At 45.8% G+C, this 14596-nt stretch overlaps 1 protein-coding gene across 6 annotated transcripts in view; it reads left to right on the top strand.

Moving 5' to 3' along the window:
* The window catches only part of LOC135897376 (uncharacterized), a 66161-nt gene that overhangs the window by 37321 nt on the left and 14244 nt on the right, over positions 1-14596 (top strand). For 3 of the 6 annotated variants that reach the window (XM_065425985.2, XM_065425983.2, XM_065425979.2), the window contains 5 exons: positions 49-185; positions 765-816; positions 2997-3119; positions 10975-11097; positions 11919-11999. In XM_065425985.2, coding sequence (XP_065282057.1) covers positions 49-185; positions 765-816; positions 2997-3119; positions 10975-11097; positions 11919-11999 — 516 coding nt within the window. The remainder of the gene's footprint in view (positions 1-48; positions 186-764; positions 817-2996; positions 3120-10974; positions 11098-11918; positions 12000-14596) is intronic. The other 3 variants (XM_065425984.2, XM_065425982.2, XM_065425980.2) reach the window with 2 other exon arrangements.

The raw sequence follows: 14596 nt of genomic DNA, 5'->3' as shown, positions 1-14596 counted from the left end.
GCACGATACGCAAAATGTAGCCTACACCGGCCTCTGTCCCAAATGCAGCAGCTCCACGACAGTTGCAGCGACCGACGCCAGCGGACGCGCGAGTGGCCGCGTGATAAGCCTGCAGCCGGTCCGCTCCCGCTCCGGCCACTCCGGCCACGATGACGCTGTCTGCCACAAGACGAGCACCTCGTTTGGTACGAATCAGCCCGACACTCCGTTTCGCCACGCGCTCGCGTGTGCAAATTGCTTATGCAAATTAACCGGACGTTCTCCTGTGCGGCTACTTCTCTTGCGTAAGTTGTCTATTAACACGGAATCGAACAAATTTTAGTGGCAATGTACGAGTGGAAGCGGTTTAATGAATACTCGTTAGCTTCTCTCCTGTGTCGCAGATGTCGCGTCTCTGTCATGGTTAGTTTTCTTTCATTTAGTAGGTATACATGACTGCGCAGGCATGCTTCGTTACATTTCCGTCACTATGTACATCAGTTCCCGCACAGAGCGTGCTTCTCATCCGCGTCACTGGAGTACGTTGCCAGAAGACCTTTCAGACACTGAATACGTATTCTTCGAATTGAGGTTTGGGAGTGCGTTTAGAAATGAACAACTCTGAAACGCATGAGAAAACAAGGCGCCGTTGGTACACATGTATACTCACAGCTGCACTGCAGCCTGAAATTTAAAAAAAAAAAAATATTCTCCACACAATGAATTCACCACACGCAAATGCAGACGGCATGTCAGAGACATTTCTATTCCGTAACTATGCGCAGGCCACCACTACGGCATGGACGACCAGTCAATAGGAGCAGAGCACAGGCACAGGTAAGAAAAAAGCAAGTTCTCATATAGTAAGATCGTGGTAAATAAGTTGCGCGCTCCCACACAATTTCGTACGAATTAGTTGCAAAATAAATTGCGAGCTGCTTAAGATTATGCTAGGTTCGATTTCCTTCGCACTTATGCCGCTGCTAACCATCATCATCAACAGCAGCAGCAGCATATTTTTACGTCCACATCCGGACGATGGCCTCTCCCAGCGATCTCCGCTTCCCTCTGTCTCACGACAGCTTTTACCTGCAGAATTCCTAAATTCATCACAGCATGCAAAGCCCTCTGCCACCCCCGACTGCGCTTCCCTTCTCAGCGCAGCCATTCTTTAACTATAAGATACCAGAACTTCTCTAGCGTACTCAATACATGTCCTGCCCAACTCCAATTCTTCCTCTTAATGTGACTTGGAATATCGGTCACCCCGATTTTGCTCTCTAATGCACATTGCTGATTCCCTGCACCTGGATATTACGCCTTTCATTTTTTGTTCCCGCGCTCGCTGTACGGTCCTTAACTTCGTCTCAAGCTCCTTTGTTAAATCTTGGACTCCACACCCCCCTATACATGCAATACCGGTGGAATGCAATAACTGCACAATTCTTTTTGAGAACACCGGTAAGCTGATGGTCATTACTTGGCCTGCCGCTGCTAATATATTAAACTTAGCCCCACAGCACAAGCCATGCGAGTCAGTCAATCTGCGTAGCATTCGTACACGCATTTCGGCAAGCATATTGAACTTTTGGGCCAACTGGCTGCGGACTCTCCTACACCAAATACGTGAGAGTCAAGTTTCCCAAACATTTCTTTGCCTTACACAATGAAACATGGACAAGAGCCGAGAAACATGGGCAGACAGGACGAAGCCCGAACCATCAACATTGTTCTCAGAAACGCCGCTCACTAACTGCACAGGTTAGCGTTAAAATTATGGAGTTTAATGTCCCAAAGCTGCACAATGAGGGACTCCGTAGTGTTGGACTTCGCATTAATTTCAACCCCCTGAGGTTTCCTGATTGCACCTAAAGTCCAGTACACGAGTCGTACACATGGTGTAGGCACTGTGAACGACTCCGGTGGACGCACCCAAGCCAGAAGAGAGGCGACAATGTCCGCTGCGTTGAGACCGGAGGTCTTTACGCACCTCTTGATGCACGGTATGAAGGTGAAGTCTGGTAGAGGCGCCTTTGTGAACACAAGCGACTATTAAGAACGTTGCTCAGGGCATGCTCTAAATGCTGCAACAATATTCTTGACATAAACGTGCACTCAGAAACGTTTGTTTCCTGCATCGCAACGAAGCGGGTAGCGGGAATTGCAGCAAGCTGCGGATTTTAGGAGGCATGAGGGTGTATTGATTACACGTGGAACAAAGTTGTCCAACAGGAGCAAAGTTGCCCAGCACAGACGCCTGGCTGTCGAGACTTATGAAGAATACAACGAGTGTCTTCTACGTTGCAGGACAGCCAATGTGACCCGGTGGAGATCGATGTAATTCGGAGTGAAACACGATACCATTAACATGCGAAATAAGCGAATAATAAATGTGAGGAAGCTAAAGAATAAAGAAACATGATCAACACTTAATAGTTGAATTATTTGTGTAAACATGTATTCCGCCGACCTTGTCTTCTTTAGCGTCGAACATGGATGACTGTTTCCTTTTTTTTCCCTCAAAAAGTTCCGCCGCGGTGTTTCGTTCTGTTGACCTCGCGATCTCCTGTGGTGCTCACCAGAAAAAAAAAGCTCAGTGCCCTTCCACTTTGTGAAGAAAAATGACCAGCGAAGCTGTGTATGTGTGGCCCCTTATGGCGACCTGCACCTCCGCCGCGGGTCGGCCCGGCATTGCACTATAATAAAATTGCACTATCTTCCAGATAGGCGCACGTATAGGGGTGTTAATAACGCCTGCCTCACCACCACCGTGGGTCGGCCCGGTATTGCACTATCTCTGGGATCGGCCCACGTATGTGAAGTTTTTTTTTTTTTTTTGCTTACAACGGCACGAAAACTTTCTTGGACGGTAGAGGCGTACAGCTTGGCTGTGAAAACGGTCATGTCAATAGTTCTGAACCACAACTGCTGATGAGAGATTTGTGTAGTAGCTTGCGCGAGAGAAAATGGCTTCCATCTACGCTACGTGGTAAAGTCTTGTCTCGTCGCGAGCGCAGGAAGTACGGGGAGATCCGCACAGCTTTCCTCGTGGGACCGGTCATGATGGCCGTGGTGGGGAACGTGATCGGCTTCCGGACAATGCCGTCCCGCTTGGAAATGGCGCTGGAAGAGACAAGACAGTGAGTAATTTGGGTGTTTAGCCGCATTTTCTACGCTGTAAACATTACCTGTAAATACAGAGAAAAATTTACAGAAACTGTCTTAGTGCTCCGTGACAGAAACCTGCTTAAATAAGAAATAAAAATATTCTGCTCTTCTTGATCTCCAGCGTACAAATCGAGTCGAAACTGAAATACAACCATCCAAAATTATTGTAACTGCATGAAGAAACTCTTTGTGGCACGATTTACCGCACGCAATGTTAGAGCTGCCCCGTGCTCTTTGTCACACGTGGCTCCATGAAATAGCTGGTTCCTTCGTCTATAGAAAAACAAGTGATGAAATGAAATTAGATTGAACGATTTTCAGTTGAGAACACTTTCGCTATTTTGCCAGTCAGCGACAGTACTCAAACGAATATCTGACTTTCTACTGCAGTTTCCTTTTGCATCGAAAAAGCGTTCAATTGTATTTGCATTTTGAAGATACGCACACCTGTTCAATGTGCACTTCGCAATATCTGGACCACTATGAAATAATACACATTGCATAACACAGCTAGCATAATACCTCATGCACGCCGCACACTGAGTATTGTGCTATTGTGTGCTGTTTATTTACTTCGCTTACCTGGCTTTTAAAGGGGACGTACTTTTTTTGTTCTTCCTTATTTACGTGTGCGTGCGATCCATGGCAAGCGGCACCTGATCTATAGCCTAGAAAATTGACTCTCATGCTATTATAACAACTAGAGGAAAACTTAAGTTGCTGGTTTTCTTGGCCTAGTGCGCATAAGCAATTCTATTAATATTCTTGCTTTCATATTTATCGACCAAAGGACCTTCTGATGTAAAATAAAACAAGAACTCTAATCACATCACCTCCACTTCAGCTCACGCCTCCACATCATTAGGATTTCTGCGCCGCAACCTAAGAACTGCGCCTTCAGCATTAAGACAACTATCTTACATAACTATTGTACGGCCACAAATTGAGTACGCCTCATGTATATGGTCTCCTCATCAAAAATAGCTCATCGAACTCCTGGAGAGCATCCAGAATAGAGCGATCCGTTTCATTTCGAAAATGATAGTAACCAGTCAAGTGTAACCCAAATAAAAGTCGATCTTTCGTTGCAACCACTAAGTACACGCCATGATATTGCCCTTATATTATTATTTCATAGGTTCATTCACACAGCTGGCCTAACCTTATCAAACCAGAAGAAAGCGTCCTCGACGTCACAAAGACTGAACAATCAGTTCAGCTACACTCGAATTAATGGCAACACACACGCTTTTAATTTTTCAGCTTTGCCCCGTGCGGTCCGTTTATGGAACGCTCTACCAGATAACATCTCTTACCAATCTAAACACAGTGCATTTCGAGATCTTCTAATCGGTCAATATGCTGTTTCAACGGTCTAATACGGCTTGCCTTTTAATTTCTTTCCTGCATTTTTCTGCACGTCAATAAAAGAATTTCAGGGATCCTAATTTTTTACTATACTTACTATACGGTGCACATGCAAAAACGTTTATAAAGTTATTATGCTATTATGTTATTGTATTTACCGTTCATTGTTATTGCTCTACATATTGTTAGTTGCTAATGTCGTATTAATTTTCCATATTGCGTGCATGTTCCTTTCATTATACTGATGTTTCGTTTTCGCGATACCATACTATTATTTTACCGTATTCCCCCCCTTACACAATTCCTTCTCGAAGGCCTGTGAGGTACACGTAAATAAAATAAAATAAAAATAAAATAAGATATTCTACATTGTCCTGAACTACAAATTCTTTCTTTTCGGCCACTGAGAGAAAAGTGTTGACCATATTTTACAGCAGCATAATAAAACTGAGTAAAATAAAAAGATGGAGACACACCAGAGCGCTAGGTGTGACATTTCTCTTTTTGCCCTACAATTAAATATTGTCAGCTTTTACCGCAGAGCCTAACTCTTGTTTAACATAAACTGCATATTCACAGGATACTTGTTACTTTAAATCGTTCTGTGAGGCACGATACCAATTTCAAACGGGGCAAAAGTTTACTGGAAAATCGAGGCTAGAAGTGATAAACAGGCGCCGAAAACCGGAATATCGGCTGCAACCAACGTTTCGGCAAACGTAATTTTCTTTGTCAGGGTGCTAACTGCCCTTACGAAGAGAAATGCCCTTGTCAAAACGTTGGCTTCAGGTACAATCCTGGTTTACACACTACTCATCACGACAGAAAATTGTCTTTACATAGCAAATTTCTGTACAGTGGAACAGAAAAAAGAACGTGAAATGACATAAAATATAAACAAACAGCATAAGTTTGTCTGTTCCTTGGAATGGATCATTGTTTTACACATACACCCATTAGAAAAAAATATACAGACCACAGGGTCGCCAAAAAAATTAAATTTCTTTGTAATTACCACGCATAACCTGAAATTTACGAGCACACTACAAAGTTCGCAATTCCAAGTTTCGACTGCAGTCGTCAACTTCAAGTTACATTCATAGGCAGAAGAAAAAATCGGCTTTGACGCGCAATCCCTGGTCCGTATACTTTTGTTCACGGCTGTACATCTTCTGTAATATAAAACGGAAAATCTTATTAAAGTAACAGAAAGTTTAAAACAGAAAATACTTTTTCTGCCAGATAAAACAGGCAACTGTCATTAAAGACAAAATTTCCGATCATGTAAAACAGAACAACAGTTGTTAAATAAAAAGAGCTTAACAGAAATTTTCTGACTGTGGCAACTGCCAGAAAATTTCTGCTTCTTCTGAGAAAATATTTTTTACAACGTAGGTTACAAGCAATGGCATTGCATTTGTGACGTGCATCAAAATAATACGCGGCTAATCAGTAACTGTTTAGATAAATGCGGCGTAAAGGGAAAGAAAGGTAGGGACACAAAAGCAACACGTTTCTTTGGACTGATTTGTTTTTGCACGAACAGACCATTGTATGGTGGGAGGGGGGGGGGGGGTGATCGAACAGAAAGCGCATCTTCTCTTCGGACTGTTGTACCCTGTGAGTATAAAGTAAACATGCTACCACTGGTGCACTGCTTTCGAGCGTGGCCATACGTATTCACATCAATCCCAGGAGCATCATGGGCATCACGGCGGCGCCCAGAGGACTCTCATTCAACAGGCCTATAGAGTCCATTGCGCTGCAAACTTATGAGAGCAGAGAAACAAGAAGGGATAGAGACTCAACAGGATGAAACGGAGAATGGAGGATCACAACTAACGAGATTATTTATGAGCCAGTTCTAAAAAAGAAATTATTGACAACACCTGGCAAACATTTTTTTTTTTTACTTCGCGTCTCAGGAAACAATATTAAGGGCGCTATGACGTAAAACTATTCCAAATTTTTCTATTAAAACGGTGCAATCAGCTCTCCATGTTTGGGAAAAAAAATTTCGGGCCATCCCCCTCGCCCCACTTCGCCTGTCTTTCACGCAACGTCACGAAAACCGCGAAAATGCCACATCTGATATCATGTGCGGACACTGATTACGCATGATTAGACCAATCGAAAGAAAAGTAATTATTTCTCATTCGACGCCTTTTTCGCCATAGTACTCTCATCATCATAAGCCTGGCTACGCCCACTGCAGGGCAAAGGCCTCTCCCATACTCCTCTAACTATCCCGGGCATGTGCTAATTGTGGCCATGTTGTCCCTGCAACATTCTTCATCTCATCCGCCAACCTAACTTTCTGCCGCCCCCTGCTACGTTTCCCTTCTCTTGGAATCCAGTCCATAACCCTTAGTGACCATTGGTTATATTCCCTCCTCATTACATGTCCTGCCCATGCCCATTTCTTTTTCTTGATTTCAACCAAGATGTCATTAACTAGCGTTTGTTCCCTCACCCAATCTGCTCTCTTCTTATCCCACTTAACGTTACACCCATCATTCTTCTTTTTATAGCTCGTTGCGTCGTCCTCAGTTTAAGTAGAACCCTTTTCTTAAGCCTCCAGGTTTATGCCCCGTAGGTGAGTACTGGTAACGCACAGCTGTTATGCACTTTTTTTTAGGGATAATGGCACCCTGTTGTTCATGATCTGAGAATGCCTGCCATACGCACCCCAACCCATTCTTATTCTTCTGATTATTTCAGTCTCATGATGCGGATCCACGGTCACTACCTGCCCTAAGTAGAGGTATTCCTTTACCAGTTCCAGTGCTTCGCTACCTATCGTACACTGCTGTTCTTTTCCGAGACTGTTAAACATTACTTCAGTTTTCTGCAGATTAATTTTTAGACCCACCCTTCTGCTTTGCCTCTCCTGGTCAGTGAGCATGCATTGCAATTGGTCCCCTGAGTTACAAAGCAAGGCAATATCATCAGCGAATCTCAACTTACTAAGGTACTCTCCATTAACTCTTATCCCCAATTCTTCCCAATCCAGGTCTCTGAATACCTCCTGTAAACACGCTGTGAATAGCATTGGAGAGATCGTATTTCTCTGCCTGACGCCCTTCTTTATTGGAATTTTGTTGCTTCCTTTATGGAGGACTACGGTGGCTGGGGAGCCGCTATAGATATCTTTCAGTATTCAGTACTCTGCCATTAACCAAACGTTTTCGGGGAGCGCCCACTTCGCCTGTCTGTCACGCGATGTTTGAAAACCACGCAAACTCATAGCGTCAAAGTGACGTGTTCGCGTTAAAGACATAATTATAGGCCGAACAAACTGAATAGCCGTAACCTGCCCCATTCCGAAAGAAACAGAAGATGGTTGCCCGTCAATTGCTCAGGTGCTAGCTACTGGGAGTGGCCGCGGAGCTTGTATTTGCGTATGATAAGCATTTTTCCGTGGTACTATAACGTTACCGAGCCCTTTCGGCACGTATGCGACATCACTTTGCCAACTATTCTGTGCTGAGGATCCGTCCTGGAGGCATCTTTAACGTTCCGTTGCATGCACGCCACCGAGATTTTCGACCAGCCACCGCGAGCTAAGTAAGGGGACGCGGATCAAACACAGACACCGGCACCACCCTCTTCAACCTGTTATCTATACATTCACTGTGCTGGCTCGGCCCCATAGAATCCCTCTCCACTTAAGCGTGCTCCTCGCCTCTACTCAGCCAATTAGATAAAAACCGCTCAGTGTAGGCAAAGGTATTCGCTTTGAAAGCAAAAAAAAAGTGACATCCTATAAAGGAGGAGCGTGTTTGATTGGACTTTTCAAACGACGCTGCGGGTTACCGCCCTATGCTTGCGGCGGAAGTAAATTTGACGTCAGGAGATTGTTTGTTGTAACAACCAGATTCGAATTGTTTTACGTTATAGGGCCCTATGATGTCTTCTTGACTGATTCGTCGCCTTCGTATACAAAAGCCGCTTACAGTAACTTAAGCGTAATTGTATTTTCGGCTCTATCGTGGAATTCGCAGATTTAAGGCTTGCTTCGTCGCGTTTGTTAAGTCTTTGTACTTATAATGAATGGAGAAAACTTGAATCATCGATCCGCGCACGTCCAGAATTTTGTTTACTGTTTATATATTTTCTTGCATTCAATTGATCAAGCCGAACACGTAACAACTAGCACTTGCGTCTTAACCGCTAACAACGCAGCACCTGTCAGACCTCGCTTCTCCACTAAAAAGAAGGTGTTCTTTTTCTTTTGTCGTTGTTGTTTTTCTTTGTTTGCTTGCTCGCTTGCTTGTTTGTTTATGTTTACTTAATTTGTTCCATTTAGGAACCACTACGCCGTATGAACAGCGTGTACTGGCCAATGCGCTTTTAAAAGTCAAATGTCTCTGATACACCGCGTATTGCACAAATTGTATGCTATGAAGGCTGATGATGACTGCAGCGTCTAGAAGAGAAGGATAGTGTGACACATGGGGTGCTTCAAGGTCACTGCTAGTTCAGCGAACGCACGCGTAAGGCCATACTCTATCGAGTCTGGAATGTGTGGAGTCTGATGTGGGATTCTCACACCGTACTCTTGGGACAAAGGAACGACAACACACAGTAGTGCAAACAATCACAAGGGCATTTATTGCACCTTTCATAGATCAATGCCTGCTAGCCGAGTTGCTATCCACAAAACATGCCGATGGGCGCGCGACAAATCTAGAAGTCCGACTCACCGCGTCCTCGCGAGCGAATATGTTCGCCCCATGCTGGATCCCAACGCCTGGTCGTTCGCGTGTATAGTCACGCGAATCGTGGCGCGTTCGAAGGCGGCCAGGCGAGACGGTCTCGCCGAAGCATCGGTCGGCGCCCGCGCGGGAGACGTCCCCGCCGTGCGCCGACCCGCCGGGAAAGAGGGTCGCTGCAAGCGCGGCACGTCCGTGCTGCTTGCTGTCTCGAACCCAAGAGAGAGCGCCTTGTCTCTCCCGCACCCAAGTAACCCCGCAGCAGCGCAACGCTAGCGCCATCTCTCGCACTGCGCCTGTACCACTCGGACCGCCGCGTGCGCGGCGAAGCCGCACTACAGGAGACGCGCTATGCGGGAAAAACATCAGGGGAGGCGCGACGGTCACGCATCCCCACAAATGTCAGAAACTGTAAACTATAGACCAGATTTTTGAGAGCCTCGCAGCGCTAGAGGCGGCGAGTATCAGCCGCGCCGCTACCTTCCATAGCGGGTGCTGCCTCCTGGTGGGGGCTAAAGTCCCTTTAGTGAGGGCTGTGGGGATTACGGTGGACGGAAGAAAGTGGCGTCAGTCGCTTTGAGTGTTCGCAAGTTGGTTTCTTTTCCTTTTTTTCTTTTTTTTTGAGGTGTTCTTGCCGCGGGATGTACAAAGTTTATTCGTCCGGACGGCATTGTGCGGTCATGAGCTGCAACAACCACCAGTGAAAGAGGCGGCTCCTCATGCAAAAAGCCCTGCGATCGACGTTCACAGAGGCACAAGAGCATTGTGCTTGTGTGGTGCGTATCCGCCGAAATGTTTCCTGCGGTGCCAGAGAAACGGCACTATAGGACAGGGTGTTTTAAATGGAAAATAGTTCGTGCCCAGCAATGGCTTGCTCGGTGGGTATTCGTTTCGTCGTCGTAAAATACGCGATAGTGTGTGTTTTGCCTACCCACGCTGCGGGCCTGCGATAGCAACATAAAAGAGCAGTTTACTGCCTCGCGGTGTCTTTATTTTGGGCCTCCTGAGTTGATTTTCCTTGCGGCAAGCGCACGGACGTCAAACAGTGCCGAAACCGCGTTTTGAACGACAGAACGGTAAGCGCAAGCGTGCGTTCGTCCACTTCTTAACTTGGGCAGCAATGTTCCGTTATGGCAAATGAACAAGACTGCATGGAACTTCACGGTTTTCGTCTCCTGTGTTCTTCATGCGCATGAATGAGCCGCATTCGAGTAGTCGTGACCACGTGACCACGAATAGAGAAAGCAGCACACGACTAACGTGCGTAGAAACAGGGCTGCAGGGCTTTCGGAATCAGCCATCGCAGGCGACTGACAACCGCAAACGCCTGCGGCTCGCTGCCGCACGCGCCATTCCCGCAGTCCTTGCACCATCATTCAACACCATAACGAAAACATGGCGGCCGCCAACAGGTGCGGAAATTTTTGGTCTATATACACACGTGGACATCAAGGGGTGTCATGCAAATGAAGCTGTAGGGGGCCAGCATAAGCCTATCGAATAAATAGCTTGCCCGAAGGAGTCCATTCTTGACAATTTACAATTTCTGATGTTTACAATTTCCTAGTGTGTACTGCAGCCTTGGTTTACGAACGTTCACCTTCCACCTGCCATCTTGAGGCAGCCGGCGTGGCTGGGATTCGATCCTGCTCCCGTGCGATATACTTAAGGCACAAGATTGCCTTTTGAGTACAACAGTCCGAGCGACACCCTATAGCTTGTCCACCTCTCTCCTCTCTCCCAGCAGCCATATTGAGCACGCGCCCGAACTAACCCTGTGGTTGTGGGCATTGCTGACGTTCCCGGGAGTGATGGGCGTGGTGTTATTCTGCTGCGGATACTTCTACGTGGCAAACCTGCAGCGCCAGTGAGTACAAGAATGCGATCACTTCTTCATTCATAGCGCAGGCTCCAAAAATGTTTATAATCCAGGGGACGCATTCTCGAACAATCGCTTTTGGCGATAGTACCGCTTTTGCATGACGTAGTGCTCAAACAGTAAATATGCGCGCGCTGAAATTGATGTCGCCGAAAGTGACCGTCCGAGAATGCGTCCCCAGATGTTCAACGTGCTGCCACCATCAACAATGCCGTACTTCTGTTGTCATTTGTGCATGTCAACCCCGCCAGAGAAAGAACGAAGCTTTCACGTAACCACTAATGTGCAGGATTGTGTTAGACGCATAACATGCTATAAAGTATAAACGCTGCGGACAGAACAGACTGCTCAATGGCAAGTTAAGTGCATTAGCGCATCCTGGATAGTTCAGAGGTCGGCCACCAGTTGCGCTGGAAGTGTTACTGACACGTTACGCACCTGAAGGTAGACTTACCTATGCTCCCCGAGGTCGCGCACGTTCCTTGGTCTACGGTGCATTTGTCAAGGTCGAGTTTCGTTTCGATGAAGTTAGAGCATCCTACAAGTAAATTGACAATAAGGAGACTGTCAAAATTAATGCTTTGTCAGGGAATAGTGACAGAGTCATGCCCATTGTATGAATACCTTTTGGCGGTGGAGCTCGTTTCCTTGATCCGCAGCGTCTGATATCACGCTGAGGCCATAGTTCCGAACGATGTACGGTCAGTCGTTCTCCCAAATCGATCACTTTGTTGGCAACTGTTGCCGTCAGAGGCTCCAGCTGTCAATAATTCGCAATCGTATAATTCATCCATGGCGTCGCCTTGCAGCGAGAATGGGTGGCGCACGCCCGACGATCACGCGAACGAACACGCTTCACACGGCCATCGCGCGACCTTCCGTCGTCCCAAGTACGTATACACAGTTTAGTAGAACTTGTTGTTGGGCGAGTTGGTAGGTATTAGCGAACATTGTTTAACTGCGCGAGCAAACGAACCACAAAGACAGCGAGGGACAAGGACTGCGCCCGTCCTTGTCCCTCGCTGTCTTTGTGGTTCGTTTGCTCGCGCAGTTAAACAATGTTCGCTACGTATACACAAGCGCGGTTTCCTGTAACTGTATTTTGTTAACCTCTTGAGTAGCATCGTGGAATCACGAGCGATTGCTGCAGTCAGAGGTCTTACTGCAGTTCTCGTGTAATATTTGATGTTGTTTTTAGCATTACAAAAAAAAATTAAGTCGCCTGTGGCATATCGCACGCATATACGTGTTGAGGTAGATTATGCTCGAAAACTCGGACAATGCTGGCACAATAAAAAAATGCACAGCTGATTTTTTTAAAAGAAAAGTTCACTACTGGACTTTCTAACTAATTAGTATAGGGTACGTATTCCAACTGAAGATTCATTTGAAACGAATTTAGAAACTAGCATCAGTTTTGACATGCGCGCCCTCAAACTTGCGACTAAAATGTACTGTACTTCCATCATCATCATCATCATCATCATCAGCCTGGTTACGCTCACTGCAGAGAAAAGGCCTCTCCCATACTTCTCCAACTACCCCAATCACTGTACTTCCACTTACCTTATTTAACAAAATGCCTTTTCACGCACTGAAGCTCGAAAATAGCTGAAGCAGCACAGTATTTCGTCGCACATTTCGGGGATGGGTTTTTTTTTTTTGGACAAATGTCATTCCCGATATTCGCTTCAAGTAGAGATTTCTTAGAAACTCACCTGCTACAATTCTAAATGGCAATGTGTACGTTAAGTAAGTAATCTAAATTGGAATTCGGGAAATAGCGGTAATTATTTGACTATTGATTATTATTTATCACCCAACTTGTGTTGACCTCTTGTGGTAGTCCAACTCCAGAAGTAAAATTCTGTTACATGTCCCAGATGACATTTAAATATTCTGTAAAGCATCACGCGCGAGCGACCCTTACAGCTCAATCAGTGAGTCTTTACTGTGCCTAACGTTATTTCTCTCCTTTTCTATACAGCATGCCTTTGAATCGTTTTTGTGTACACTATTAGCAGTGTATAATTTTTTTATTGATACTCTATCTACTGATCAAGTTCCGCGATTACTAGACTGTCGTCTTTACCATGCCCATCGATTAAATATTGACACGTGTACTTATCTTTATCGGGCAACCACGTTTCGCCGCTTAACAACTGTAATCGCACAGCGAGGGACGCGCCTGCATGTATCCGACGTTCCTGGAAAGTTATCGACGCTTCTATCCGCTGTCTGTTGTCGCCGAACCTTGTGTTATCTGATTTCATCGCTTGACACGAATGGTGTAGAACTTTGTAGAAGGCATGCGGGTCCCAACGATTAATCTGGAACATTCGATGACTGCTGTATAAAAGCCGACGCGCTTGACCCGCTGATCAGATTTTCGACGATCGCCGAGCGTGTTCGCCGCTTTCGTTGTGCTATAAGTGTAGCCTGTTTTGTGGGCACAGGTTCGCCCAATAAAAGCTAGTTTTGTATTCCACCGTACTGCTTCTTTCTTCACCGTCACTACCACGTGACAATATTAATAAAAGGAAGAAGTCGGTAAGGAAGTGAAGCAGTCAGTGATATACCTACAATCCGAGTGGCCTTCTGTAAACCAACCATAACAGTTTTGACCTCTCATGTTTTGCTTCAGCCTACCTAAGCGAACTTTCAAATAGCACTCCGCCTTCTGAAAAATAATGCCTCCTTTTTAGTAGAATGTTTCGTGCGAGCTTCGACCCTCGTATTTTGCGATTATTGTTGTCCGAAGAGATTAAAAATTTTAACATCCCATTAGTATATATTTAAACGCTCGGGCAACGCGTCAAGGATGGCGAGCTAGATGGCAAATTTGAGCTAGTCGCCCGAAGTTCATGTTAAGGTGTATTGAAGGGCAAATATAGACAGGAGGGTAGTATACGCACATGAAACTTGGAAAAGTGTTTGCCCCGCCTTGTTCACGTTATCTAAGCTCCTGTCTCTGCCGCTGCGCTTCAAAAAGAAATTTAAAGGATACGTTAAATTGAAAAATAACTCGACCTAAACATTAAAGCGCCTTCACAAAATACAAAAAAATGCCATCCTTACAATGTGTGGAGGCTTGATAAGTGATAAAAGATGCAAGGATAGAAATACGGGGGGGGGGGGGGGGGGGGCGTCGCCATCGTGCGGTGCCCGCATCGGCTCGCAGGGACGTCACGGGTTCTGACGACGCCCTGCACGGGCCTAGGGCCCTATAACGTAAAACTATTCCAATATGTTTCTATTCCAATTTCCTGACGTCAAATTTGCGTAACCACCGACGGAAGCACCGGGCGGTCACCCATAGGGCTGTCTAAACAGACCAATCAAACTCTCTCCTCGTTCATAGGAGGTCCCTTTTGTTTGCTTGAAAAACGAATAACATTGCCTACACTGAGCGGCTTGTTGTATCTAATTGGCTGACAAGAGGCGAAGAGAACACTCAAGTGGAGAGGGATTCACTAGGGCAGAGCCA

Source organism: Dermacentor albipictus, chromosome 2 (assembly GCF_038994185.2).
Source record: "Dermacentor albipictus isolate Rhodes 1998 colony chromosome 2, USDA_Dalb.pri_finalv2, whole genome shotgun sequence".
Classification (NCBI taxonomy): Eukaryota; Metazoa; Arthropoda; class Arachnida; order Ixodida; family Ixodidae; genus Dermacentor; species Dermacentor albipictus.
This window is presented reverse-complemented; position numbering and strand designations above follow the sequence as displayed.